Genomic DNA, 25,180 nt, shown 5'->3' with positions numbered 1-25,180 from the left:
AATAAAATCTTTATCATAGAGCTACACTCTATTCTACTATGTGGTTTTTGTCACATCGCATCCTGTTTAGGTTTTTAGTTACGAGTTACTTATTGATTTTTTTCACACATTTTCCTTTTAAGTTATTCAACCGTTATGTGGTCACATCATGTACGTACCATTACTCGCATTTTGTTACATTTATCTCGCTTGAATTCTCAACTACGAGTAATATATTGAGGCATTTGCAAGATCTTATCTCATTTTAGTTTTCTATTACAACTTACTTCTAAGTTTCTAGCACACATTTACTACTTGAGACGAGTTACGATTTGTTATATCACACCCCGTACCACCATTCGAAATTTGTCACATCGTATATTGTTCGGGGTTTCTACAAGGGGCTATTTCTTGGTTTTCTTTTTCATATTTTTGTTCCCACGCCATGTACAACTATTCGGGTTTTGTAAAATCGCATCTCGCTTAAATTTCCAACTTATATATTGAAGATTTTCTTACATTGCATCCTGTTGTTATTTTATGGTTTGTTGCACACTTTAAACAAAACATACGAATGAAAAAGTGATTCTTAGTTAACCAGTTGAAAAGTTTACGTAAATACTTTAGATAATGTAACAAGTTTCAAATAAACAATTGATTTGAGGTCCCCGTAAAGTGACCTTTCCTAGTTTATTAGTAAGCTTTACACCCAATATTCCTTGTAACTTTGATTATTATATTGTAAAATCCAGAAAGAACTAAAAGAAAAATTACTTTGGAAAAATTTAAATCATTCACTTATTTCTCACCAGTTAACACTATTTTATAACTATGAAAAGAAAACAATGATAAAGTTTAAAAATTAAACACTAGTTAAAGGTACTTCATTTAGGCATTAAGCAACTGTTACTGGATTTATATATCACTAATAAAATGAAATCATACAACTTTGATAACGAAACTTTCACTTCAACCGGGGGGAGAGAAGCTTGGCTGATCTTGGATAAATGATAACATCAGTCTTGTTTATTATACGGGTTTTACATATTTGTACAGCGGCATAAACAAACACCAAGTTCCACCATACTCAACACTACCAATCACAGTTAGACCAATTCTCCCTATTAACAGATGTCCTATGCGCTTCTTTTCCACAATGGTGTATAGAGCCTGCAATATGATGTACGATTAATTGATTAATTTTAACTCTGATAAGTAACAAAATGAGTTGCAGTCACTATAATTTATCATATATGTAATGTAATAACGTCTTTTGACTACAATATAATGATTGACAAAAACATAGGGTAAATGGGTGGAACCCTCTGGTCCATGTACGTCTTGGTAGCCAGGAACACCGCATAGAACTCATGCCTGGTGACTTACCATTCTCATACTTCTCCACCTGCCAAATTAATCCAATAGCAAAAATGGTCTAATCTAGAGTACCAATGTTGTATGGATTTGTAGTACTTTGTTTAAAATGTTCAATAAAAGCTTACCTTCCATTTGGATAGACTAAGTCGATTCTTTCATGAAATGGCTTGTTTGGCTGTCTTTTGTTTCACAAAGAAAGACGACAAGAGACTCTTGCTTCGAACAGGTGCACGTACACGTTTATTATTATCAAATGATCGGAATGGTGTCATCGGCTTGGGTCCCTCAGCTGGATCCTGTCAAAATTCCATCAATATATTATATAACTGATTGGGTACAATCAAATTTAAGTTGCCAATAGCATATCATTTTATAACTTCAAACTCAAAAGCTTTTCAAGAAAAGGAAAGTTTCATATCCAGAAATTTATAAATCGACTTTAGCAACTTTGACATACCCGTCGTGTTATGCCAAGTGCCTGCATAGCTGCACTTGACGCTGGCCCTACATTCGACAACTGGGAATGACCTGTTGATGATTTTCTCTGCATGCCCTCTTCACCATCTACAATTACAAATTACCTAAAATTAAGTTTCCAGCTTCCAGCAGCTAATAATAATAATAATATCTACCTAATATACCAAGCTTAACAAACTCATGCATACTTGTCGTATGAACAGATGTGGGAGTACGATGAGAACTTTTGAGATCTTCAATGCTGCAATTATTAAACAAACATTACATTTCTTTTCAGCCACTTGCAGACAATGTCTTACTCGAGATCATGAATCTATTAGGCTTTGATTAGATTTTAGCTATACCATGTCCATTTTCAGGGTCCTTTGTTTATTTTCTTCATGTGAGAAGAAATGGCTACAGGACCCAAAAGATAGATAAAAGATTGGCATAAACCAATAAAGCCTAAAATCTTATTCTTGTGAAGAGCGAACATGTGGTAGCATCATGGATTACCTTATCAATGGGCGTGAACTCCCTTTCAATGTAGACTTGGTCTCTGTTGCTAAATGCCAAGAAAGTGTGTTTGCAGCCGGAGTGCCTGCATTGAATGCAACAAAAAAGTATCTGACCAACGACAGGACTTTTGATTGTATTAAAGAAGGCAACTGTTTTTAGTTCAAATGTTTGACGATCTGTAGCTGAACTCTAATGCTTCACAATTTCTCAAGTATCTAAAAACCCCTGTAATAATAGATATATCGACTGTTATTGATCATACTTGACTTTTTGGGGAAACTATCCCTTGACCTTGTGAAAAAATGCCCATATAAATACTTTAGTACATAAAAAATTAAAAACCACCACCACATAAAAAATAATTAAGATACTAAAAAACCATCTAACTTTTCAAACTAACATATTCTTGCAAATGATGGTGTCCTTTTTGTATTTCAGAAGAAAGGGGTTTGTTGGATCAAGAAGACAGATATGATGGTTCATAGAATCAATCACTTTTTACCCATGAGGAACTAAGCAAATCTTGTGAACCCAGCTTAGAATCAATCCTTTTTGCAAACACACCTTTAACTTACAAACCTTTCAGGAAAGACATTTTAGTGTTTTCATTTGACATCCGAAATCCAAATGTGTTGCAATTTTCATGAGTGAAGGGAGTGTATATCTACCGGAAGTAAATTGGCGAGGCGGTGGTTGAAGATGACTTTCTCTTGCATCAGTTTGGATCAGGGGGCTAAAATGGACCTTTTTGCTGACAGAATCTAGCAATATCGGAAGAAGTTATAAGCTATTAATATCAATTATGTAAAGCGTCATTTCAATATTGCAGTATCACGATAAGAATCTTACTGGGTAAAATATAATGTTTGTGATGCCTTGGGGAAACTGCTAATAACTGTTGCTGTCTGATAGCTTCTCTATCCGTATACGTTTGGCATGTAAGAAGTTGCTTAACATCAAAGGAAAACTTGTCAATGTTAGACGATTTAACTTCAGAAACACTGTATTTGGATAATCGTTGCCCAAAAGAACCTATCAATCTCTTGATAATGACAGAATCAGTAAAGCTTGTAAGAATAAGTGACTTTGACAAATCAGAAATCAAGATGAAGAGTGAAAACTGTAAGCAGCAACTAGTGTCCAAAATCCCTTATTCTTAAGTGTCGTTTTTTAGTTTTTATTTCTATTTTGTTATTTGTTTTTAGGAATACAGAATAACGACAGTCAGGTCGCAACAAATGGCCAAATTCTTTGTCAACGTCAATAAAAAAATATGTTGACATTACAGACCTATTAAAAGAAATTCAAATAGGTCTTACCTGATGTAAACACGTAACATGTAACTCGGTTGAAGAGATTTCTAAAGTCTGCTGGTCTAGAAGGTCTGTCAGTTTGTATGCAACAGTGCCAAGATGGTCAACAGCATTTACAAGAGCCCGAATGGCATAATCTTTTAGGTTATCAAGGACCCTGCAGCACAATTCATATGAAGAGATAATTTTAAAGTAAAACTTTTAAAAAAAGGGACACTAGTTTCTAACACATCCTATAGAAGAACTATTCAGTATCACCCTTTCTCCTGGCGCCACACCAATCATGTTGGTAACTGAAAAGAGATAATGCACAGACAATGAGGAAAAGAGATAATGCACAGACAATGAGGACTATTCCATCTCTATATACATCTACGGGATTGACTTTTTTATCCATTTTAATTGCTTTTCAACGCAAACTGACCAACATCGTTCTTCCATGAAGGCCAAAGAAGTTTGCAAGAATGAGCAACTGTGAACAGATTGTGCCTTATACTTCTTGCCCAAAAATGGGAGCTCTTTGTCAAGAGCAATATTTGTTTAAATGATAAGCAATGTACGATGGTTTGTGAAAGTAAAATATTCATACGCTAAATCACGTAAATAAAATCTCAAGTCAATAGTTACTCAATAGGATGAATCTTACACTTGTTTCTGTTCACTGTGTAGATAAGATTTTTCACAATATTCTGCTGCCGAATAGAGCTGGGGTCTTAAGTTCTTGAGCTCCTAAAATATCAAATACGAATTAGAACCAATGCAGGTATAAATTATTATATAGCATTTAAAGAAGCCTCCGACAAGCAGTTAATGCCATGAAAGAATAAACACATAATAATATGGTAAAGTAACAGCTTGGATATGGCTTGGGAAGCAATATCTGAAAAGAACACTAGTGAATAGTGATAACCGATAAACATAGATTATGACAGAATAGTCGACGACTATGAACATAAATATAACTCTGAACTTGCCATTTAGATTAAAAATGAAGATTTGACTACAAGTAACTTAAGGTAAGATCCATCATATAGATATCCTAAAACGAAAAGGATTAAGCAATCAATCGATAAGATGTTACTATCACGTAATGCAAACTATATAGATAGTCCTTTGTACCATTATCTCTCTGACTCTCTCTCACTCTCACTCTCTCTCTCTTAAGTTTCATATTCCATTCAATTTTTCCTAAAGGAAGCAACGATTTCACATGTTACTGAGAGCACATATATAAAGTTCATTAGTTTAACTTGTAGATACATACGTAAGCTATGTTTGACATTTGTGGTAGACTGGTAGCATTAGGATTAGGGTATGACCTGTTGTGTGTTAACTAACAGCAACAACATCCGAGTTGAATAGTTTGCATACACATAGAAGAGAATATGTGGTGGTGTGTTTTGGGGAAATAAAAGTTAGCGTGAAAAATATTAAGCTAATATCTATAATTATATTCAAACCAGCAAGCTTGGATGAGTGGTTAGCACCCTTGCCTTCGGAAACAGAGGTCAAGGGTTCTATCTTCATGCCTTGCAAGGCTGGAGGTCTTTTTCTATCTTAGATAGAACCTGGAAGTAACCATTCTACACCGTCATGGTAGGGGTAACCGGGTAAGACTCTCTACATCTTAACCTCCCCCGTACACCGTAGAGATATTGAGACCCAAAACCCGTGAAAGACGGCATTGGATGTTCATTTGCTTAATTTTTCTAATATAAAGCATTTGTTCCCTCCTGTTTTTCAACTAAGTAGTTGATAACCCCAAAATGCCCACCTTCTATTCATTATTTTAAACATCTCCACTTGAAATACCTATAATATCTACTTGAAATAGCTATAGGCTATAATACTCGTAACGAAACTAATTTACAACATCTACCCTAACTCCTAAAATAACCTACATTGAGTCAGTGTGATTGGGGAAATTCATAATATTCATTGTTCTACAGGAACCTAGCTAATAATGATTAAGAAGTCGGCCACTTGATTAGGGTTTAATTTAATGTGGTCTACGATAAGCTGCTGCAATATATATATATATATACATATATATAATCATCAGATCTTCTTCTGATATATAAATAAATATATATGAATAACATATGAATATAATATAATGAGATTGAATGATATAGGAACTGAAGCTTGTAAATAAAAAAAAGAAAGAAAGAAAGGAGACTGACCTGTAGAGCTTTAACAAATCCAATGGAGGTGTGCTCTAATGAAGCGTCGTCGTGAAACGTCGTCGTCGTCATCCTTTCAATTGATTTTGATTGATCCACTTCCATCACAATAACATAACGAAAACCCTATTATTACTAGTCTCGCTTTCTTTAAGCAATGAAACTGTGTCGTCGTTTTGATTCAATTTTGTTATATATATAGATGTATATATATGCGTAACTGATTATTACTAACCGGGAATTTATTTATTTAATTTGATTATGTAAAATGTATGTATTTAAAGATCAGTAAGGGTAGAATTAATTGCAAGCGGCGGTTGTTAGAACCACACTCGGTCGAAAAAAAGCTATGGCCTCAATACTCCCTCCTCCAATTTCGACCCCAAAAATCGGGATTAAAATTAACAAATTTCGACCTCTCAACTTGAATTTACCCTATATACTTTTTTACTAACTATTTATGCAAATTAACTATAAATTAAAAATCATAATAATCATTATCTAAATATATTATTATATTAGTATTTACATTTATTTGTAAAGAAAGCCTCATTAATTTTTACTTTTTTATTTTTCATTAACAATTTATACTTTTTAGCCCTGAATACTTAATTTATAGTATTTATTTTTAGTCATCATGAGAAGATTTTTAAAATTTTTATAAAAAAAGTTACAAAAAGTATTTATATTTAATTTTTCAAAGTTACAATTATCACTCAAATCAATAGTCCTAATTGTTATCAAAGAATATGAAAACAATCCTAATGGTTATCTAATTATCATTGGAAAGTGATTAAAAATAAACATATTCATGTTATCATGATCAAACACATATACTTAAACGTCAAGTGTAAGATCACAAGTATGTTTATATTTTAATTAGTAATTATCTTTCATAATAATATCACATTATAAGTACAACTGGTTTCGAACAATTGTATAATAATGAAATTATTGTTGCATGTGCCTTTTGTAATGACTACAACAAACAATTCTATCAATATGTCTCAGCTAAATAATGACAGTTGTGAACCTGTGGTTATTGTACTACAACTTGTAAAGTATAACATTTAAAACAGTATATTTTCAAAATTATAAGTTTTTATGAATTAAATGTATGAAGATCTAATATCGATAATATCATAAATCCCGTGTCCAGTGTCGCACACGGGTCTAAAATCTAGTAATGTACTATATGCCACTTTCTTTGCATCTATTACAACTATATATTGCGTACTAAAAAACAAAGGTTGGTTCTCTCACAAATAGCATTGCTTGTAAGAGTACTCTTTTATTTGCAAAAGGTACCGCTTATAGGGCATACATATATGCATATCCAATATACAAATACACATAACACACTCATAAACCACCGCCGGTAACCATCGCCTCTCTCTCTCTCTAATACGCATTACAGATTTACAATTCCATATTCCAATGACTTGACCACTACAAACAGAGGCAATATGATACAATAAGTTAAGATGAAATCTAATTAATTTACTTCATCTATCACCGGGAACAACCATCCACGCCCACCGTCGGTAACCAACACCAGCCTCCTTCACTGTAGCTTAACATCTCCGGGAAAAATTCATAGGAACAACCACCAATCTCCTTTAACTGCTAGCAAGGCAGCAACAACCACCACCGACCACTGGTAACAAGTAAAAGTAAGCATAAAAACGAGATGACAATAATGACAGCGGAGTAAAATGAGAATTGTAAGAATCTGATAATGACGTGGCAGCGACTACATTGTAGGTGTGGTCAACAAAAGGGATGTTTAACCAAGATTGTAAAAACTGGTGAAGAAAATAACTGAAATCAAGTATATAGATGTTTATATGGATATAAAGAAAATGATGATCAATTATACTGGCAGATTTTCTTTTATAGGTTGTTGAGATCTAAACATAGAATACAACTTTTTGGAGAAAAAAATATGAAAGTAAAGATATAATAAGATAGTCAAAAGAAAATGAGAAAGTTTTATATAAAAAGAGACAGAGAGGTAGTAGCTAGACAAGGCACATAGTTTCTATCACCAATGAAGAAATAAACTGAGTTTAAATGAGGTTTGGATTCTACATCTAACTATTTTCCATTTAATTTGTAGAGTTGTAATTGAAATTAAAAATAAAAAACAACGAAATGAGCCATATAAATATACTATGTCATGCATATCTTTTATCTTTTTGTAATGATAAGTTTTTTCAATGTATTTTTAACTCTATATCATACTAATTAATCGATAGATTGTAATATGGTTTAAAGCTTTTTGCTTTATTGCTTATTTGTTTAACCATTTGGTTGTAATTAATAATGATAACAGCTTAGCAGTAATTAAAAGTGATAACAACTATTTTTGTCAAGTGTATTAACTTTAAATGCTTTTGAACAAGTTAAGTAATCCTAAATGGGGTTTGCTAAATACATTCCTATTTTAAATAATGTTACGTTAAATAATTTGTACCCGCAGCAACGCGCGGGGTACAAATTCTAGTATATTTTCTAGAGAGTAACAAACAAACTTTTTTACTCACAAACTTAGTAAAGATTTATTTATCAATCATACATTTCTCATATTTTATAGTTACATAAAAAATTTTAGTAAATTGTGCCATATTTACTTGGCCCACCAACTCAAAGTTAACTCACTATGAATCTTAATCACTTACTTTATTTGAATAAATGAATTGTTAAAACTAGTGTAAATCACAGAGAGTCAAGTGTGATATTTTGTTAAACTACTTTGATCATTTAATAAATTTTAGGTCACGTTTATTTCATAAATAGTTATATTGGAAATGATCTAGCTGCCTTTAATGATCTTTTTTTAATATAAAAAATTATTAGACATCTTAATATTACATCATAAACCCCTATCTTACTAAGTTATATTTTAAATCCTTATTTTTTAAAATATTTCATCCTACACCATTCAATCCTACCACCACCAGTCATCAACACACGTTGTCCTCGCCACAAGAGCGTCGTCAACAACGCCGTCATTGCATTGCGCGGATACCATATTAGCATACAATGATTCAGGGAGAGTCAAGTGTGACATTTTGTAAAACAATATTTGTGAGTTATTCAATAGTAAATTGGTAAACAGAAGAGACAAACCAATCAACACTTGTCTAGAGTTCATTAAAGAACCTTATGAAGGGAATTGTCTAATTGCAAGAAGTGATTGACACATGTGAGGGTCTACTTACTCCAACAACCACACGGATCCTAGAAACAAATATGGAAGAGACATCAAAGTTTGATGTTATTTGGAATGGGAATAACAAGTACCAAGTTAGTGGCTCTTTGAATGAACAGTGTGTTGTTAGTATGTTAGAGAGACAATGTTTTTGCATGAAACGAGATTTGACAGGTATACATTATAAGCATATAATTAATGTTCTTTTAAAATGGATAAGTATGGATATGATGTTGGAAGATATTAAGGACTGAATACATCCTTCATACACTCTGAAAACATGGAAGAAACTGTATGGATACAAGATTGAACCAATTGTTGGTGCAACATACTAGGTTAAGAGTCAAGATCCACGGAAGATTGTACCTCCTAACCACCACATTGGGAGGCCAAGAAAGAGAGAAAGATAAATCAAAATGAGGTTGATCAACCAATTGTTAGAGGTTCTAAACTGTCAAATAAAGAGAATATAATCACTTGTAGTAAATGCAACAAAAAGGTCGTAACCCAAAATCATGCAAAGGTCAATCAAGTGATGCAACTCCAAAAAGGTATGACAATTTGCCAAAAAGGTAGGCAACTCCAGCTACATATGTATACATGCTAACTGTTGAACATTTTTGTCGATGATATGTATATTTTTGTCATAGGCTAACAAAGAAGACTAAGAAGTCATTCAATCAACTTGAGTGACTCAACCAACTCAATTTAGTGAGCCACCTCAGTCAACACAACCCAATCAGCCACCTCAGTCTACCGAGTCCAGTTAGCCATCCCAATCTACCCAGAGTACCCAGGCTAGTCAGCAAAGAGTGCAAAATGAGCCAACTAGTGTACTTAAACCATATCTAAGTCCCCGTGGGGTGAATTAGGTTCCACCAAAGGGCTTTCCAGGACCATCATATAAACCATGACTTGGTTTTTGTTTGGAAGTATTAAATTCAGTTCACGTACTCTATGTTATGTCTGTTCATTTGTACGTGACAATGTTGCTAAACAATATTAGGACTATGTAGTGTTGCAACAATATTAGAAGTACGTACTTGTGATCTGTATTGTTCTTTTAACATGATCTTGGTAATGGAAGTTCACAAGTTATGATAGACATTTGTTTCATAAACCTTCAATTTTAGTCTTCCTTTTATGTTGTTCCTTGCCCTCAACAATCCAGGTATTATATCTACGACTCATTGACACATGGGTGGGTCAAACCATGTGAAAAATTGACTTTTAGCTAATGTATGAGGTATGAGAAATTCATACAAAAATTATAAACCCTAAACAAAATATAAAAAGTTTTTAGGTTTTTTTTCTACTTACATGTAGACATTACTAAAATCTTCCGTAAGGTTGTTTTCGATGGTTGTTTATTAAGATTTGATTCAAATTATGTAGAAAGGGGGATAAAGATCGAGTGTGTGTATTTTCACAATAGTGAAATACATAGTTACACAAATAATGAATTAGGAAAAAGGAAAAGACTAACTTACCCCTCACGTAACGTCCAAAATGAACGTCGTTTAATTGCACTGTGAAAATTGAAGAAAATTGACAACTTTAAAGATAAATCCTATAACTTTTTAAATTTTAAGATAATATCCAAAAAAATTATCAATTTTATGTAAAAAAATAAATAAAATGGAAACAGTCTTTATGATACCTTTCATTATTTTCTCATATTGTTTAATTAATTTTAAAATAAAATACAAAGAAAAAACTTTCATTCTTAATCACTTAAAAAACCAGAGAAAAATTCTTAAAACAAAAATAAGTACAATTTCCTTCGATTCTCTTCTTCTGTTATACCTTTATTATATAATTTTTTTATCGAGAAAGGTTAGGCAAAACATGCAATATATACCTTAGGTAAAACAGGGGGATTATATAAAATTTAGGAGAAGGTTATGTAAAATTCAAGAAGACTATGTATATTTATCACATTCAAAGGTTTAATTTATATCATATTTTTTTAAGGCTCCATTCTTGAGTTTTATTTTGAGAAGATAAGAAAAGAAAGGGTAAGAAATTTTTAGTTTTTGTATTTTTGAGTTTTTGTTTTAAAAGAAAGGGAAATAAAAGAAAGGGAAAAATAGAGTGTTTTGATCCCAAAATTTTCTTGCCACTTTTGGCAAGATTTGGAAGGAAAAATGGTTAAATTATTATTATACCCCTCAAACTTAAATAAAGGTTTTAATTACTACAAAGCTATAAATGTAAAATTGTATCTTTTTACCCTTTCTTTTCCTTCCCTTCTAACTCAAAAATACATTCAACTATCAACTTTTCTTTCTTTCAACTCGAGAATGCCTCTTTTTTATAAATTTTTCTATCTTTTCTTCCCAATGTATTTTTTTTTTTTTTTTTCTTTTAATAAAAACTCGAGAACTCAGTTTAAAGGTTCGGAAGTCTCGATTCCCGTTTTTTCATTCTCAATTCCCGTTTTTTCAGACAGTAGAGTTTGTATTTCTAAGTTAAAGAGTTACTGGTACCGATTGGATTGGATTGGATTGGATAGAATAAATAAAAGTATGGCGGAGGAACACTACGGAGGCGATGAAATCGAACCATCGGCGTCTTTTACGAAGAAGACAAGTCATCATCATGACTCTTCAGATTCCGATTCAGACCACAAAAACAAAAAGGAAGAGGAGGCGGAGGATGAGCACAGCAAGAAGAAGAAGAAGGATGATGTTCCTCCTTCTTCTTCGATGAAATCAAAGATCTACCGCTTGTTTGGTAGAGAAAAACCTGTTCACAATGTTTTTGGCGGTGGTAAACGTAAGCAATCAAAATTCTTCTTTCTATTACTAATTTAATAATTTTTTATTATTATCATTGTTATTTGTTGCCCTAATAATAATACCCCCTGGCCTGCAAGCAGTTATCTTTATTTTTTCCATCATCAATAATGAGTATAAACCCCTGTCTTGTATTAAAATAAGAATTAATTAAATCCACGGGATCTTTCTTTCTCTTTCTCTTTTCTGTAACTCCGACTTGGCTTTTTTTTTTTTTTTTTATCGGCTTCAGTTACCGAAAGTTTCCTGAAAAATACTCTAACCTTAGCTGTCCTCCTAAGTTAAATAAATGAGATTCCCTGTGTGTGGATGTGGTAAGCAGCGGCTGACGTGTTCTTGTGGAGGAACAAGAAGATTTCAGCTAGTGTACTTGGTGGAGCCACTGCAGTGTGGGTCTTCTTTGAATTGCTCGAGTACCATCTGCTTACGTTGCTTTGCTATGCCCTCATACTCGCGTTTACCGTTCTCTTCCTGTGGTCCAACGCTTCCAAGTTTATCAACAAGTAAGCTTTGCTTTCCTCTCCAAATCTTGACTAGGGAGGGACCTCATTCACCCCCTCACTCTCCAAATGCAGGTCTCCTCCTCGTATCCCTCAAGTGCGTATTCCTGAAGACAAGTTTCTACATTTTGCTGCTGGATTAAGGATTGAGCTTAATCAGGGTCTTGACACGCTGCGTAACATTGCATCTGGAAGGGATTTGAAGAAGTTTCTTGCTGTATTATTTCATCCCAAACATCTTTTTTCTTTTCGTATACCCTCTTTTATTACGTGCTTGTGTTATATACTTATATGTGTGTCTTGATGCTAATTTTGCCAGGTTGTCGCTGGACTGTGGATTCTCTCTATTGTGGGGAGTTGGTGCAACTTCTTGACATTGTTCTACATAAGTAATGATAACATTATCCTTTCTTTTTTCCTTTTTTCCACTATTAATGTATGTTGCACATCATATATGTAGTTATATAATAAGCTAAGACTGAGTCATCTGTTCTTGAACACAGCTTTTGTGCTTCTACACACGATCCCAGTTCTATATGAGAAGTACGAGGACCAGATTGATGCATTTGCAGAAAAAGCAATGATCGAAATCAAGAAACAATATGCAGTGTTTGATGCCAAAGTTGTGAGTAAAATCCCAAGAGGACCATTGAAAGACAAGAAGAGAGCTTGATGTTACCTCCTTCTAGTGCTTAGAGTATCCCCCTCCTGGTTGTGAACTTTGAGAGTGTTAGTAATTAGTTCCATATGTTGTGATATGTGTTTAGCTTCTAAGTGTTGTCGTCCATTAGGGAGTTGTACATCTTCCAAGTACTCAACTGACGTTTGCTTTTATTGAATGTGTATCTGAGACCACCAAGTTATTTTCAATTCTACTTGTGGTTGTCTTTTTGCTTGTTGTACGCATCGAACTTATTTTTTAGCACCAATGACTCAGAATGTATGGATGTCATTGGGTTTGCAAATATAGTGATATTGTCAAGGATGCGACTTCGGGTTTGCAAAAGAGTAGATTGTCGAGCTTGATCTTTGCTGACTATAGTTCCATATGGTTTAATACTTGTTATATATGTCAAGAATGTGGCTCTAATCTCCTGGACTGCGAGTTCTGCTTAGATTCTGCCAGGTCTTTTACATTTAATCAACATTTCATGTTTTAAGGCCCATGCCCATTTTTTTTAATAAACGACAGAATTTTAAAGGCCCATCCCTTTTTAACTATGGTGTAACTAGAAAATCAGGAAAGGAAAAATTCAACACTTAACTGTTCAATCACTACTAGGTCACATGAGTGAATTTCTTTTGTAATCTGTAGTACATACACAAGGGTGCTGTTAAAACAGGATGAGAACTGTAAGCCATGCAGATATTGACCATTGAAGAATTTGTAAAAAAATAATTTGAGGAACAAAATGGATCTAAAACATTCATGTCATCACATTTGAGAGATTAAACTTGAAGGTTACATGTGCCAATGAAGAACAGAGGGGACAATACCTTTACAAAAAAAAACACTTTTCATGTATCATCATTCTGAAATGTACAAACGAGCATTTGATGATGCAAGATCTTTATATCGTCAATATATATATCAAGGACACCCTTACACTTTGTAAATTAAAGAATAAATTGAACATTACTATATGAATTAAACTACACAAACCAAAAACCCTTCTAATTAGTATATCTGGGAATTGGTCTTGAGAATCGAGGATTGCTATCTGGTGAGGCCAGAGGAACAGTTGAAAATTCTGAATTACGTTGTCCTGCCAGGAACAAAGCATCGTTTGTGCTAATTGGACTTGTACCTTCTCTTGATCCATCAACGTTTTGTGAGGATTCTCTCTTTTCCCTTTCTTCACCTTCTTTGAGAAGGAAGTCAACCCACATATCGGCAAATGACTGCAGGATGCAAATAGTATGCATAAGATCATGTATAGTGGTCACTGAATGGATAATGACTTCGCTTACAGACAACTTTTTTTAAGCTGGTAATACCAAAATCCATCATGACAAACTTTTAGCTTTAAAATAGCTTTGCCATGTTTTTTTAGTATTTACTTGATTTTGCTTATGGTCAACCTTTTAAAATAAAACTATGTGACAACACTGACCAATTGTCAGAATAAACATTATGATATTAATTTCGGTCTTACAAAATTAACATTAATTTGAATTTTGAACAGCTAAATGTCAATCTAAAACTCTAAAAGAGACTACTATGTCCCAAACAGAATACCACATTGGACCCTAGTATGTGTAAAATATGTTTTCTTAGTTATGGTTTTTCATATACCAGATCAGCGAGTACGAAAAGGTAGTAGCAAGTGAGCTTGCAAACCATTTTACCCATAACAAAATTAATGATCTTTATATCAAAACGGCGTATGCCACGACGTGCTATGGAAAATGATCGAATTACCTGATTATCTGATACCATATTTCCTGGATTTTCAGTTTGGGCTCCTCCTAAAATGCCACCGACTAAACGACCAGGTAGACCAAAAACTCCGCGAACTACACCTTTACCCACTCCTTGCTGAGCAAGCCCAATTCTCTGTTTCTCTTCTTCAGAGAATCCTAGCATGCGTACCATAAGATCCAAAACCTAAAAGCACCCAGATATTGAATTTATGAGTTGATCATCAGTTAATGTTAATATATATTTTTTTAGTTGCCATTATCAGAACATGCCTAGTGAAGATTAAAACATAGAAAGAAAGAAAATATAGCAATGTAATATGTGAATCACATCCCAAAAATGCACCCATGCATTCAAAGACGAGTTAACCATACCTCTTTACTGTGGTTCCTCTGAAAGTAAGTCACCAACAATTTGATCACAATACGCCTGCAAATAATGCTAGTCATTCCTAATGAAATCCCGATTAACATACAATGATAATAATTAACAAATATAAAAATATCCCATTTATTATACACCGTGCTCTATAGGTAGATTCCAAAATAGTCGGGCTTAGTAGTTCGCCAAGAGGAGTCTTTTGCAGTGTTGGTATCATGGTAGACAAGCATGCTTGAAATATAAGTAATTACGAGCCAGTGATTACTATCGGCGAGGATAGGAAGATATAAAAGGCAATCAACTATAAGACCACAGCATCAAGCTGCTACATTGTAAACATCCAAAATACACACATGACGTACATATTCAAACATCATATAAGGCCAGGCTACTACATTTCAACCACCATGTGTTATTGAGTTATCTATCATTAGTGAAAAAAATGACAGTCTAGACTCTAACCCGTTGGGCTTACTGTTTAAGCTGTTTGATTGTACTTTCAGGCTAATGGTCTAGGGACTTAATAGCTTATAATTCCAAGAGCAATGCAAATCCTTCAAGACAACTCAAGTAAATGGGTCAACGAATTACAGTAGAAGTTGATTTTAACATTGAATGCTTGTTCATGTAATTATCATGCACTAAAAAGGGGACTTCCTAAAAATCATGTAAAGCGATTCAACTATTAAACTAACACTATAAGGAATAGTAGTAGAGTACAATTAACCTGTCAACAGAAAAATCAGAGTCCATCGACATTCTGTTCAGTCTAGTCATGCTCTGCTCAAGAGCACGGCGTAACTTGTTATTGTCGTCCTCTAGCTTATTGACTCTCCCTTTTCCTTCAGCGAGCAGTCTCTCAGCCTGTATAAGTTTCTCCAATGACGACTCCTTTTCCTGCTTTGTTTTCTCCACTTGTTGAAATGCTTCCTGAAAGAAAAATCAATTGGATTCGGTCAACATCATTTGGTTGTATTAATCTATTTTCTGCAAGCGTATGAAAGAATCATATAAGTCAACAGTTCAAGTAGTAGGTGGAATCAAGAATAGAGGTCTAGCAACACAATTCTGAGATCAACAAAAACGATTCTTCATTTACACAAGAAAATTTACACTTTGCGGGAGCTACATAAAAAACAAGAATTCAGATTTTACTATACCTAAACTAATAGAGTAATAGTAATAAATAAGGAATAACAGTTTCTTTTAGAAAAAAAAAAAGGAAAGAAAGGCCATAAGATTTGCCCTAGACTGATCATCTTTAAGTAGTTAAAACTGAAAAATCTAATCCACCCATTACACCAACACCTCTCTTCAGGAGAAAATAATGATATTAGCCCTTAAATCAAAGCAGTACACATAACAATTCATATTGTTTTTCCCTCAGGCTCGGGCGAAAATGGCGATTCATGTAACTAAAAAAGATTCGTTCTTCCGTTTTCTAACTTTATGTCCTTAGTTCATGGTTGCTAGTCTTTGTTTTAATCTTTGGATTATTCCGCTGGATATATTTCCTAGTTCTAATCGATTGGAACCCCCATGATATTAGACTCCTATACTAGCACTATATGCCTAGAATCATGCGGTAGAAGTAGCTATGCTTGGGCAATGATAGAATTTATTGCAGAGAAAGAAATGATGGAAAGCCTGATATTTCAATCCCCAACCTGTATGGTACTGGGTTCACTCATGAAAATGTCCAGGTAGAATACGAACAGAAACCTCCAAAGTGCGACCATTGTGAGATTTTTCGACATAAAAATCGCTAAGGAGGTTTTAAAGAATAAAGAGAAAATGCTAGAAGATTATTTTCGGTATTTCTTCAAGTAAATAAAGGCAACAAGGCGGAAAATACACAATGGGACTTAAAATCATCAAACCTAAGGAAAAATTTGTGAATCACCCACAGAAAAATACTAATGTTGCAAGTAGTCCACGCTCGCATGTTAAGATTTCAAATGCTTTCATTGCAATCTGATGGGCATTGGGCAGTGCACATGCTATTCTAAAACCTAATTTGTTTTTTAAAGGATAAGAGCTATAAGCCATTAGGTTAGTTGTCCTTGGCTACAAATTCATATCTTCATTCATGTTTGTTCACTTAGCAAGTCCTGGTGTTTTGTTTGCAGTAATATAAAACTCCTATTATCATACTACTATAGCACTAAGCTTTGAATTAACCTTTAAACAAGATATACAAGAGTGAGAACTGACCTGTAATTGTTTAGAAAGTGCAATAGATTCTTCTCTTGCAGAAGCCAATTCCCTTTCCAAATGTTCCTGGCCATATAGAAGTAAAAATGATGAATAAAACTTATTGTACAGCAAAAAGCGAAGCCGCTTTTAATATTCGCTCGGATACACATGGTGCTAATGAAAAAGACAATAAGAATACAGTACCTTGGCTTCTATTTCTGCATAATACTGACCAAGAGCAGTTTGAAGATTTAAAAGTTCAACATTTTTTGCATCTACTGTGCTCCTAAGGCTGGCCACTTTTTTATGAAGATCATCAATAACTTCCTTTGACCTCTGAAGTTCATAGTTGTTCGTGGTCTTAACCTCTTCTTGTCCTGCAATTGCCTGATTCAGAGATTTCTCCAAGTCTCTTATATGTGCCCTTAAACTTTCATTATTTTCCCGAAGTCCTTCAATGATCTTGCTGTCCTCATCCATCTTTTCAGAGTCTTCAGACTCCTAAAGAAAATCAGAGCATATCAAGCAGCAATCCAGTGGATATATGTTTTATAGATATTCATATGATATGACATCTACTTCCTTAACATATGGAGTTAAAAAAAGCCAGGCAACAAAGGTTTAAAGGGTGTTTATGTAGCTAAAGAAACAGGTGTGGCATAAGCATACAGATTATTTCAAGAGAAGGATTGCCAGCAGAATATGATATAGAAGTTATGATTGCATAACCTTTTCTAATAAATGTTGCTTAAGGCGATTCAGTTGCTGTAAGGCTTTGTCCTTTTCCCGAGAAGTCTCTTTCAAATCTTTCTCCAGCTTTTGCAAGGAAGCCTCCATTTCTTCTTTACCAATAAAGCTTCTTGATACCTGCAGCACACAAATTGTATTTTGCATAAATAACATTATAAAGAGAGCAACATTTTGTCGATATATATATACTAGTCATTTTACCCACACGTTGTTGCAGAACACGCTTCTGCTACAATAAAGTTTTGAATACAAACAATATAATAGTATTAACGTGACACAGATACATTTATGTGAAATCTTCAAATCCAAGTTTAAAAAAGTCAACAGACACGTAGCAATAACAAAAACAATGTATAAGAACAATAAAAATATTAAGATGTATAAGTACATAGAACAAAACGAAAACTATATTAATGCAAATAATGACGGCTTGACAATGACGATTTAACAATGATGAAAATTATTATATATTAGAAAAAGTTATATATAACAAATTGGAGGAAAGTAATCAACACCAAATGCTTAAAGGTAAACCCCTAAATATATGAAAGTTATATGATAGAAACATGAGAAACAAAAAGTTTGGAGTCAAAAGACTAAAAATGAAATCTTTGATGGAAGGTCAAGGTGAAAAACAGCTTTAAGGCAAAAGTTAAAAGGTGTTGTACTACATGCACATACATTTGTGTTATAATAGGGGGAAAAAGTTAAAATATATAAACTTTACAGATAAAAATGAAAATTGGCAAAACTAAAAAGTGTTGTACTATGTACATCTGAACTTGTATAGACAATGCTAAAAAGTGTTGTACTATGTGCATATAAACTTGCATTTTTTCTACATTGCTTTATAGTATATAATATATATATATATATAGAGAGAGAGAGAGAGATTGGGTACATATATACATATGAAAGGTGAAAAACAGCTTTAAGGCACCATGGTTTTGATGCTACATTACACTGACCTCGTGTGCGCCATTAGCATTCGGGGACAACGATTTACCAGCAACTTCCAAAGCAACCTTGAGTTCATTTTTCTCCATCTATAGATAGCTTGAATAAAGATAATGAGATTTATGATACATTTAACAAGAAAAAATTGTGTTCCAAATTTATAGGTATATATATCTTATACTTTTAGAGATTTAACCTTAAGATCATTGTTATCTTTTTCCAAGGATGCGACTATTCTTTTAAGACCCTCTGCAACATCATTTGCTTCTGCATTTTCCTTTCTATTCAACTCCATCTGCAGATATCTTATTTCAGATAACTTTCTGTCCAGCTCATCTCTTATTTTGGTCATCTCTGCTAACATCTGCAAACAGAAGACGAAGTCACAAATTGCATTGCTTTTACCTTCTCTTTCTGAAAACAGAAGGGTGGGCGTGTGTGATTGAACAATTTAACGTAAGATCATGGATGTGCCAAAATGCAACGGTTTGGTGGTGTAAATCTTAAGACCTATAGAAATCAAAATGTAAAACTTACATTTTTTTTATCCGCCTTCAAGGAATTATGTTCCTCCTGCAAAGATTTGTTCACCTTCTGTTCCTCTAGAATTGAATTTTGGCAATCAAACATTTTCACTTCAGTACATGAATAATGTAGTCAAATCAAATCGCCACACGATAATACATTAATACCTTGGAATATGATTTGCAAACTTGCCAGCTCTCCACGTTCTTTGTCAAGTTCTTCACGTAATTGTTTTATTTGTTGCTCATGCTTTGACTGCAGTGTTGAGAGAGACCTGCTGTTTTCCTCTGGTATATCAGATAGCTCCTAGAAGTTATCATATATCTGTCGTCAAATTCATTCATTATGTACTAACAAGCACATCATGAAAACTACTTAACTACGCGGAAAGGGGAATAAAGGACCTAAGCTATATAATCATCTTAGTTACAGCAGAAAAAATCATATGTCTGTCGTCAAATTTATTCATCTATACTATATTATAAAGCAAATTCCCTCTATCTAAATTTTAAGTTTCAACATTTACTTTCCCAAAATGTCCCCATATCTATTCAATATTATCTAAAATAACTATAATACTCTTTCTCTCTCCTTAAATATCAACCAATAATTTTTTTCTCTCTCCTCCTTCAATCATTTATTCCTCTAATTCATTCAAAATCTTTTATCTCAAAAACCGTACATCAATAAATTATAAAAATTATATGGGTGTTCTTAAAATTTCATGCTCTTTCATTAGAGATATCATTCGATATACTTTCGACGAATTTTTAAATCCGAAGACGGAACCCGTACGGTTAAGGCATTTGGCTATCACACTTTATCACCTATCACTCTCACCATCTCACCGCCGCAACGTGCGGGTACTTACGCTCGTTATGTACTAAAAAGCACATCATGAAAACTACTTAACTACAAGAAAAGGGGAATAAAGGACCTAAGCTATATAATCATCTTAGTTACAGCAAAAAAAATATTTACTGCCAAAGATGAATAATATAGTCATCATGAAAAAAACCGTCATGTAACAAAGTTCATTCTTGTATCCATATGTCTATGTTTAGCAAGCAGGATTTCACATTGCTCATGAAAAATGGACAGTATTTCACATCCCAAAGAAGACTTTGATCCCATAGTCGCCACACATAAGCCAATCTATTCTTCTGGTACTTACAAACTATCAGCAGCATCTATACTTTATCAACAGGAGTGCACAAGCAGCTATTACCTTTTCATTGCTTTCGGAGCTCGAACGTCCCATCTTATTGGTGGATTGTACTGAGCGTGCAACCCCATTTCCTGATGCATCTTCTTTCGATGTGACACCATTCTGTACTCTCTTTCCAAAAGAACGGCTTTTCTGCTGTCAATTGAGTAATAAGAGGCTAACATCAGCACCATTTTATTTTCAATTAAGAAAATAAAATACACACAAAACAAGAGTGGACCACACGTAGCTGAATATAGTGAACAGTTAAGATTCAAATCCCATTGACATGTTAAAGATGTAGCATATTTCTCAACAGATGAAAGAAAGATAAAAACCACATATCATAAGCCTACCTTGGATAGTGGGCTATTCCCTGACATTTTTGTACTCTCGCTTCTAGATGCATCAAAGTTTTTCTTCAATGAACTATTTTCATCATTCAGACGAGAAATACGATCCTGCATAAAGAAGCTTAAAAAACTGTTAAAGGACTTCCAAAAAAAATGGAGCTCTTGCAGCATACAAACATGTTTATAAGTCTAAGAGCAAAGAAAGGAAAAAACATTAAAAGCGTTTGAAGGAAAACATGCTTAGCGGCTATCCATTAAGCCACCCTTTACAGCACTAAACTAACTTGAAGAAAGTTCAAGCTCGTAATCAACCAGATGCTAGACTAGTTTTCTCCTTGTCTTTTTTGGGTTGGTTACTTCATTAACAAACCTATCAGAGCATATCATCTGTAGTAACTGTTTCTTCCTAGTTTTATCTTTTAATAGGCTCAGAGTAAATAGCATTATCTATATGAAGAGAAACACCGGCCACTCTTTAAACTATCTATTCATAAATTACATACTACAATACATACAAGCTAATCAACCATAAGAAATATATATGTAAGCTTGGTGAATGCTTGTACATTACTGGGGAAAACAAAACAAACACTAACACATCTAATTTTCAATATAATAATCAATTTTAACACCTAGGCAGAGAGAAAGAGGCCAAATATATTCAGTTTCACATATTATGGCATTTGTGTAGATATAGTCTGGTTTCCAAAATGCAAAGTGTCTAAACTGATTTTCTTACTTCACCAAATTCCAAGTTCCCTAACATGCTACTGTTATTTCATCACTGTTTTGCTCCAGTCTGAATCCTTGGCCACATATATTGATAGCAGAAATCGTCATAGACTAACAACCAGCTTCATAAAACATGGATCAGTACTAGTGACTGCTCAGTCTACCAAAAAGATATTACAAGAACATTACTCAAACACATTACAAAAATTCCCTTTTGGACTTTTGGGATGTACCGTATGAGCTAACTAGACATGATAGTTGTGGGGAAAAAATATTTTTTGAAAGATTGACTAAAGCAAATTAGCGCAACTTTTGTTGAACTATGTTTGAACCTAGAGAGTAGCATATACAAAGTTAATGCAAGCATGTGTATCTGCCAAATAACAACTAAACATGTGATTCACTAAACACAGTCTATGAGGAATGTTCCACTTATCCCCAGAGACACTAGTCCTGCAATAAAATATAACTTTTTAACTTTTTACTTCTGACATTATACCAGTTTTGAAGCTATGTGTGTGTGTGTGCTACATTGTCCTAATTTCACACAAATGGCCGGTCTGAAGCAGTAAACTTGTTTAGACATGTCTACGACCTATGTCCTGTCTAACTAAGAAACTATTTCCTGTGTGAGTGACCAATATGGGCATGTTTGGTAGAGAGAAATTCAGAGAAATGAAATGAACCAAAGAAATGAAATAGAGAGAAATGAAATTGACTGAGAAATTCAATAAATTCCTTTGTTTGGTAAAAACAAAGAAATTAATTAGAGAAATGAACAAAATCATTTTCTATGTTGGTTAGAAAATCAAAGAATCAAAAATAAAATTGATCATGTTTAATAAACTCGATCTCTAAACATCTCTTTCTATAAATAAATAAAATAAAATAATATATTTAATAATAAAGAGATTTGTATGCCACTTGATTTACCATCCACATGACACCTGGTTATGTTTTATCTTTCCAATGCCCATTTACTTAATAAATTGACCCATATACGATAGATCCCCAATTTGCAGATTACAAGTCAGAACCGAAAAAGAAAAACAAATGAACTGTACATCAGCCGATGATTTTATTCACGAGAGTGCTATTTTGTTTTGTTTAATTTGATTTTGTTAATAAATAAGTTCCTACTGAGGAGTATCAATTTCTACTTCGATGTTGAAGCTCATTGTTGCCATCACGGATTCCCAGACCACATGATTTCTACTTCGATGGAGATGATGTTGTAAGGTGGATTCATAGAGTAGTAAAAGAAAAATCAAGTTTATTTCTCTTTTGTGGAGAGGTTAGGGATTGAAATGGGTTTTTGATTTGAGAAAAATGTGCACTGCACGTGTTGTGTCAATATATACTCCTTTTTAAAAGGGCAATGCCATTTCTCAATGCAAAAAACACGGAGAAATTCAGTATGCAAAACCCATTTGTTCACAAAATGGAAAGAAATTGAAATGTATAGATTTGCATAGGATTTAATTCTCTGAGAAATCACATTTCTCCGCCTCTTCATTTATTTGTTGTACCAAACAAAGGAAATTATATCATTTCCATTTCTCTTACTTGAATTGTCTGTACCAAACATGTCCTAAATGTGATATAAATTTCAGGATGTCAAGAAATAAATTAATTGGCTAATAATAGCTTAATACCTAAACTTTCAACAACTTTATCATTTATTTATTTTAACCCTAAAACTAATTTTGGTCATATTTTTACTCTTAAATGTAAACAAGCTATCAGTATAACCCTTTAAATTTCTTGACAATATTTGTAAGTGGTAGTTACACAATTGACTGCACATGCTAAGGAAGTACTATTAGCATCTTCCACGAGTAAAAAAAAAGGATCCAATAAAACAAATTGAAATTGGTACCTCTCTCTCTTTAAGTAAAGCTGCATAATTAACCGATAGTGCCTTGATCTGTGCCTCAGATTCCTGAAGTCTCTTGATCTCTTCTTTGTATTGTTCAATCTGTAATACAGCACATGATTAAAGCATAAAAAGGAGTTTCGTTCCAAGAAAATTGTTTTCTCAAAGAAGTGACAGGAGAATTCTCTGAGACATATATGAAGCATAAACTGCACAATATGGGATAAGATAAGCCCGCAATGCTTCTGGTTGTGTCCTGCTCACATGAAAGTTTAATTTCTATAACTTCTATTTTGAAACATCCAAGTGACTACATAGGAGATGATAGCATTTAATTTAACATGACAGAATAAAACTGGTAGCAATCCATTCACTAAAACACTTGTGTATCTAAATGACCAGAACAGAAGATGTCCATAAACCATCACCATACAGCAAATGTGATAGAACCTAGCCAGTCTAAACTAAAATTCCGAGTTGTAAACTCATTCTACCAATATGTAATACTAGTAGTCTGGGATTATAATAAAATCTGATATAGAATTAATTAATTAACTTTCACCAAAAAAAAAAGATGACTAATTTAACATTATAGAATATATATGTTTCACCTGATAACAATCGGGCAATCATAGAAGCACTAATTATCATCATAACTATAACTAGAGTATATAATGATAACTTACTTTTCTAATCAAACAATTAATTAATTTTAAAAAAAGAAAAAAAAAAAACTGAAATCCATATACCTCGGAAGTTGAATGAAGACCATTGGAAAGAGAATATCTTCGATCAGAATAGTTATGATCCGGTTGCTGCTCGTCGTCGTCGTGAACATCCAAAGCGATTTTGTTGAGGTTTTCTTTTAAATACGCGAGACTGGTAGTGCCCCTCCACATCATCTCCGATTCTATAATCGCTATGCAAATATTGTCGGTGTCACAGAGAGAGATTCGTGTGCAATCCACAGGATTTTTATTTTCAGACGGACCTTGGTATCTTTCTGGCCAGATCTATTTTAATATACAATGATAATCTTTGTGTAATCAATTTAACCATGATCTTTAGGATTAGGATTAAGATGTTATCTTATTTGCGGAACCCAACGGGTTCATAATCTATTGGTAAGGTCTCTGTACTTTAGAGAATCACAATATTTATGGGGCAAGATTAATAGGGGATTTTTCAAAAACCAAATTGAAACCGACCCAAACAAAAACGGAAAATCAACAACCAAATCCAATGCTTTTTATTTTTAAAAAGCGAATGATTCGGTTAGAGCTTCAGTTTCAGGCCAAAACTGACCCAAGCTCGCCCTAGTTTTACGCACAAATATTTTCTCTTTAAACCAATGTAAACTTCAAATAATGCTTTAAAAACACTGAGAGAAAGAAAATTGTAAACATGGTAATACTATGTTTGTCGTTATACAATATACATGT

At 33.5% G+C, this 25,180-nt stretch overlaps 3 protein-coding genes across 5 annotated transcripts; 1 reads left to right on the top strand and 2 right to left on the bottom strand.

Annotated features, from left to right (window-relative positions):
• Positions 1–833: 833 nt before the first annotated feature.
• Positions 834–6,182, bottom strand: LOC122599948 (protein ABIL1-like). 2 transcript variants are annotated; one of them, XM_043772569.1, is made up of 11 exons: positions 5,828–6,182; positions 4,291–4,373; positions 3,651–3,801; positions 3,181–3,280; positions 3,000–3,092; positions 2,329–2,413; positions 2,022–2,074; positions 1,814–1,920; positions 1,482–1,652; positions 1,366–1,384; positions 834–1,149 (listed from the first exon to the last, which is right to left on the bottom strand). In XM_043772569.1, exons 1-9 carry the CDS (start codon positions 5,930–5,932, stop codon positions 1,512–1,514), a joined length of 918 nt encoding a protein of 305 aa, XP_043628504.1. In that variant the 5' UTR covers positions 5,933–6,182; the 3' UTR covers positions 834–1,149; positions 1,366–1,384; positions 1,482–1,511. The 2 variants fall into 2 exon arrangements, with proteins under 2 accessions (XP_043628504.1, XP_043628503.1); XM_043772568.1 differs by lacking the exon at positions 1,366–1,384 and having other exon boundaries at positions 5,828–6,178.
• A 5,251-nt stretch (positions 6,183–11,433) lies between these two features.
• Positions 11,434–13,209, top strand: LOC122599586 (reticulon-like protein B1). The gene is made up of 5 exons (XM_043772115.1): positions 11,434–11,819; positions 12,162–12,342; positions 12,415–12,556; positions 12,659–12,728; positions 12,843–13,209. Exons 1-5 carry the CDS (start codon positions 11,570–11,572, stop codon positions 13,010–13,012), a joined length of 813 nt encoding a protein of 270 aa, XP_043628050.1. The 5' UTR covers positions 11,434–11,569; the 3' UTR covers positions 13,013–13,209.
• Positions 13,210–13,837: 628 nt separating this feature from the next.
• On the bottom strand, positions 13,838–24,739 carry LOC122600226 (golgin candidate 4). Of its 2 annotated transcripts, none has more exons than XM_043772908.1 (15): positions 24,488–24,739; positions 23,742–23,840; positions 21,134–21,238; positions 20,799–20,933; positions 19,738–19,876; positions 19,583–19,647; positions 19,242–19,409; positions 19,057–19,134; positions 18,068–18,205; positions 17,543–17,839; positions 17,357–17,422; positions 15,870–16,072; positions 15,136–15,190; positions 14,762–14,947; positions 13,838–14,241 (listed from the first exon to the last, which is right to left on the bottom strand). In XM_043772908.1, exons 1-15 carry the CDS (start codon positions 24,638–24,640, stop codon positions 14,014–14,016), a joined length of 2,115 nt encoding a protein of 704 aa, XP_043628843.1. In that variant the 5' UTR covers positions 24,641–24,739; the 3' UTR covers positions 13,838–14,013. The 2 variants fall into 2 exon arrangements, with proteins under 2 accessions (XP_043628843.1, XP_043628845.1); XM_043772910.1 differs by having other exon boundaries at positions 20,799–20,930.
• Between the last annotated feature and the right edge of the window lie 441 nt (positions 24,740–25,180).

Source organism: Erigeron canadensis, chromosome 5 (genome assembly GCF_010389155.1).
Source record: "Erigeron canadensis isolate Cc75 chromosome 5, C_canadensis_v1, whole genome shotgun sequence".
In the NCBI taxonomy this organism is placed as follows: Eukaryota; Viridiplantae; Streptophyta; class Magnoliopsida; order Asterales; family Asteraceae; genus Erigeron; species Erigeron canadensis.
Note: the sequence above shows the minus strand (reverse complement) of the source record. Positions and strands in the feature narration are given on the sequence as shown.

What these genes read in the sequence shown, in the direction of transcription:
- LOC122599948 (XM_043772569.1), bottom strand. Translation starts at nt 5,932, where the DNA reads ATGGAAGTGGATCAATCAAAATCAATTGAAAGGATGACGACGACGACG. An exon ending in ATGTTACGTGTTTACATCAG is followed by an intron (nt 3,281 to 3,650) that starts GTAAGACCTATT and finishes TTTGATGTTAAG; the next exon opens with CAACTTCTTACATGCCAAAC. An exon ending in CACATCTGTTCATACGACAA is followed by an intron (nt 1,921 to 2,021) that starts GTATGCATGAGT and finishes TTGTAATTGTAG; the next exon opens with ATGGTGAAGAGGGCATGCAG.
- LOC122599586 (XM_043772115.1), top strand. Translation starts at nt 11,570, where the DNA reads ATGGCGGAGGAACACTACGGAGGCGATGAAATCGAACCATCGGCGTCT. An exon ending in TGTTTTTGGCGGTGGTAAAC is followed by an intron (nt 11,820 to 12,161) that starts GTAAGCAATCAA and finishes TGTGGTAAGCAG; the next exon opens with CGGCTGACGTGTTCTTGTGG. An exon ending in GCTTCCAAGTTTATCAACAA is followed by an intron (nt 12,343 to 12,414) that starts GTAAGCTTTGCT and finishes CTCCAAATGCAG; the next exon opens with GTCTCCTCCTCGTATCCCTC.
- LOC122600226 (XM_043772908.1), bottom strand. Translation starts at nt 24,640, where the DNA reads ATGATGTGGAGGGGCACTACCAGTCTCGCGTATTTAAAAGAAAACCTC. An exon ending in GTCTTCATTCAACTTCCGAG is followed by an intron (nt 23,841 to 24,487) that starts GTATATGGATTT and finishes GCTGTATTACAG; the next exon opens with ATTGAACAATACAAAGAAGA. An exon ending in AGCAACATTTATTAGAAAAG is followed by an intron (nt 17,840 to 18,067) that starts GTTATGCAATCA and finishes GATTTTCTTTAG; the next exon opens with GAGTCTGAAGACTCTGAAAA.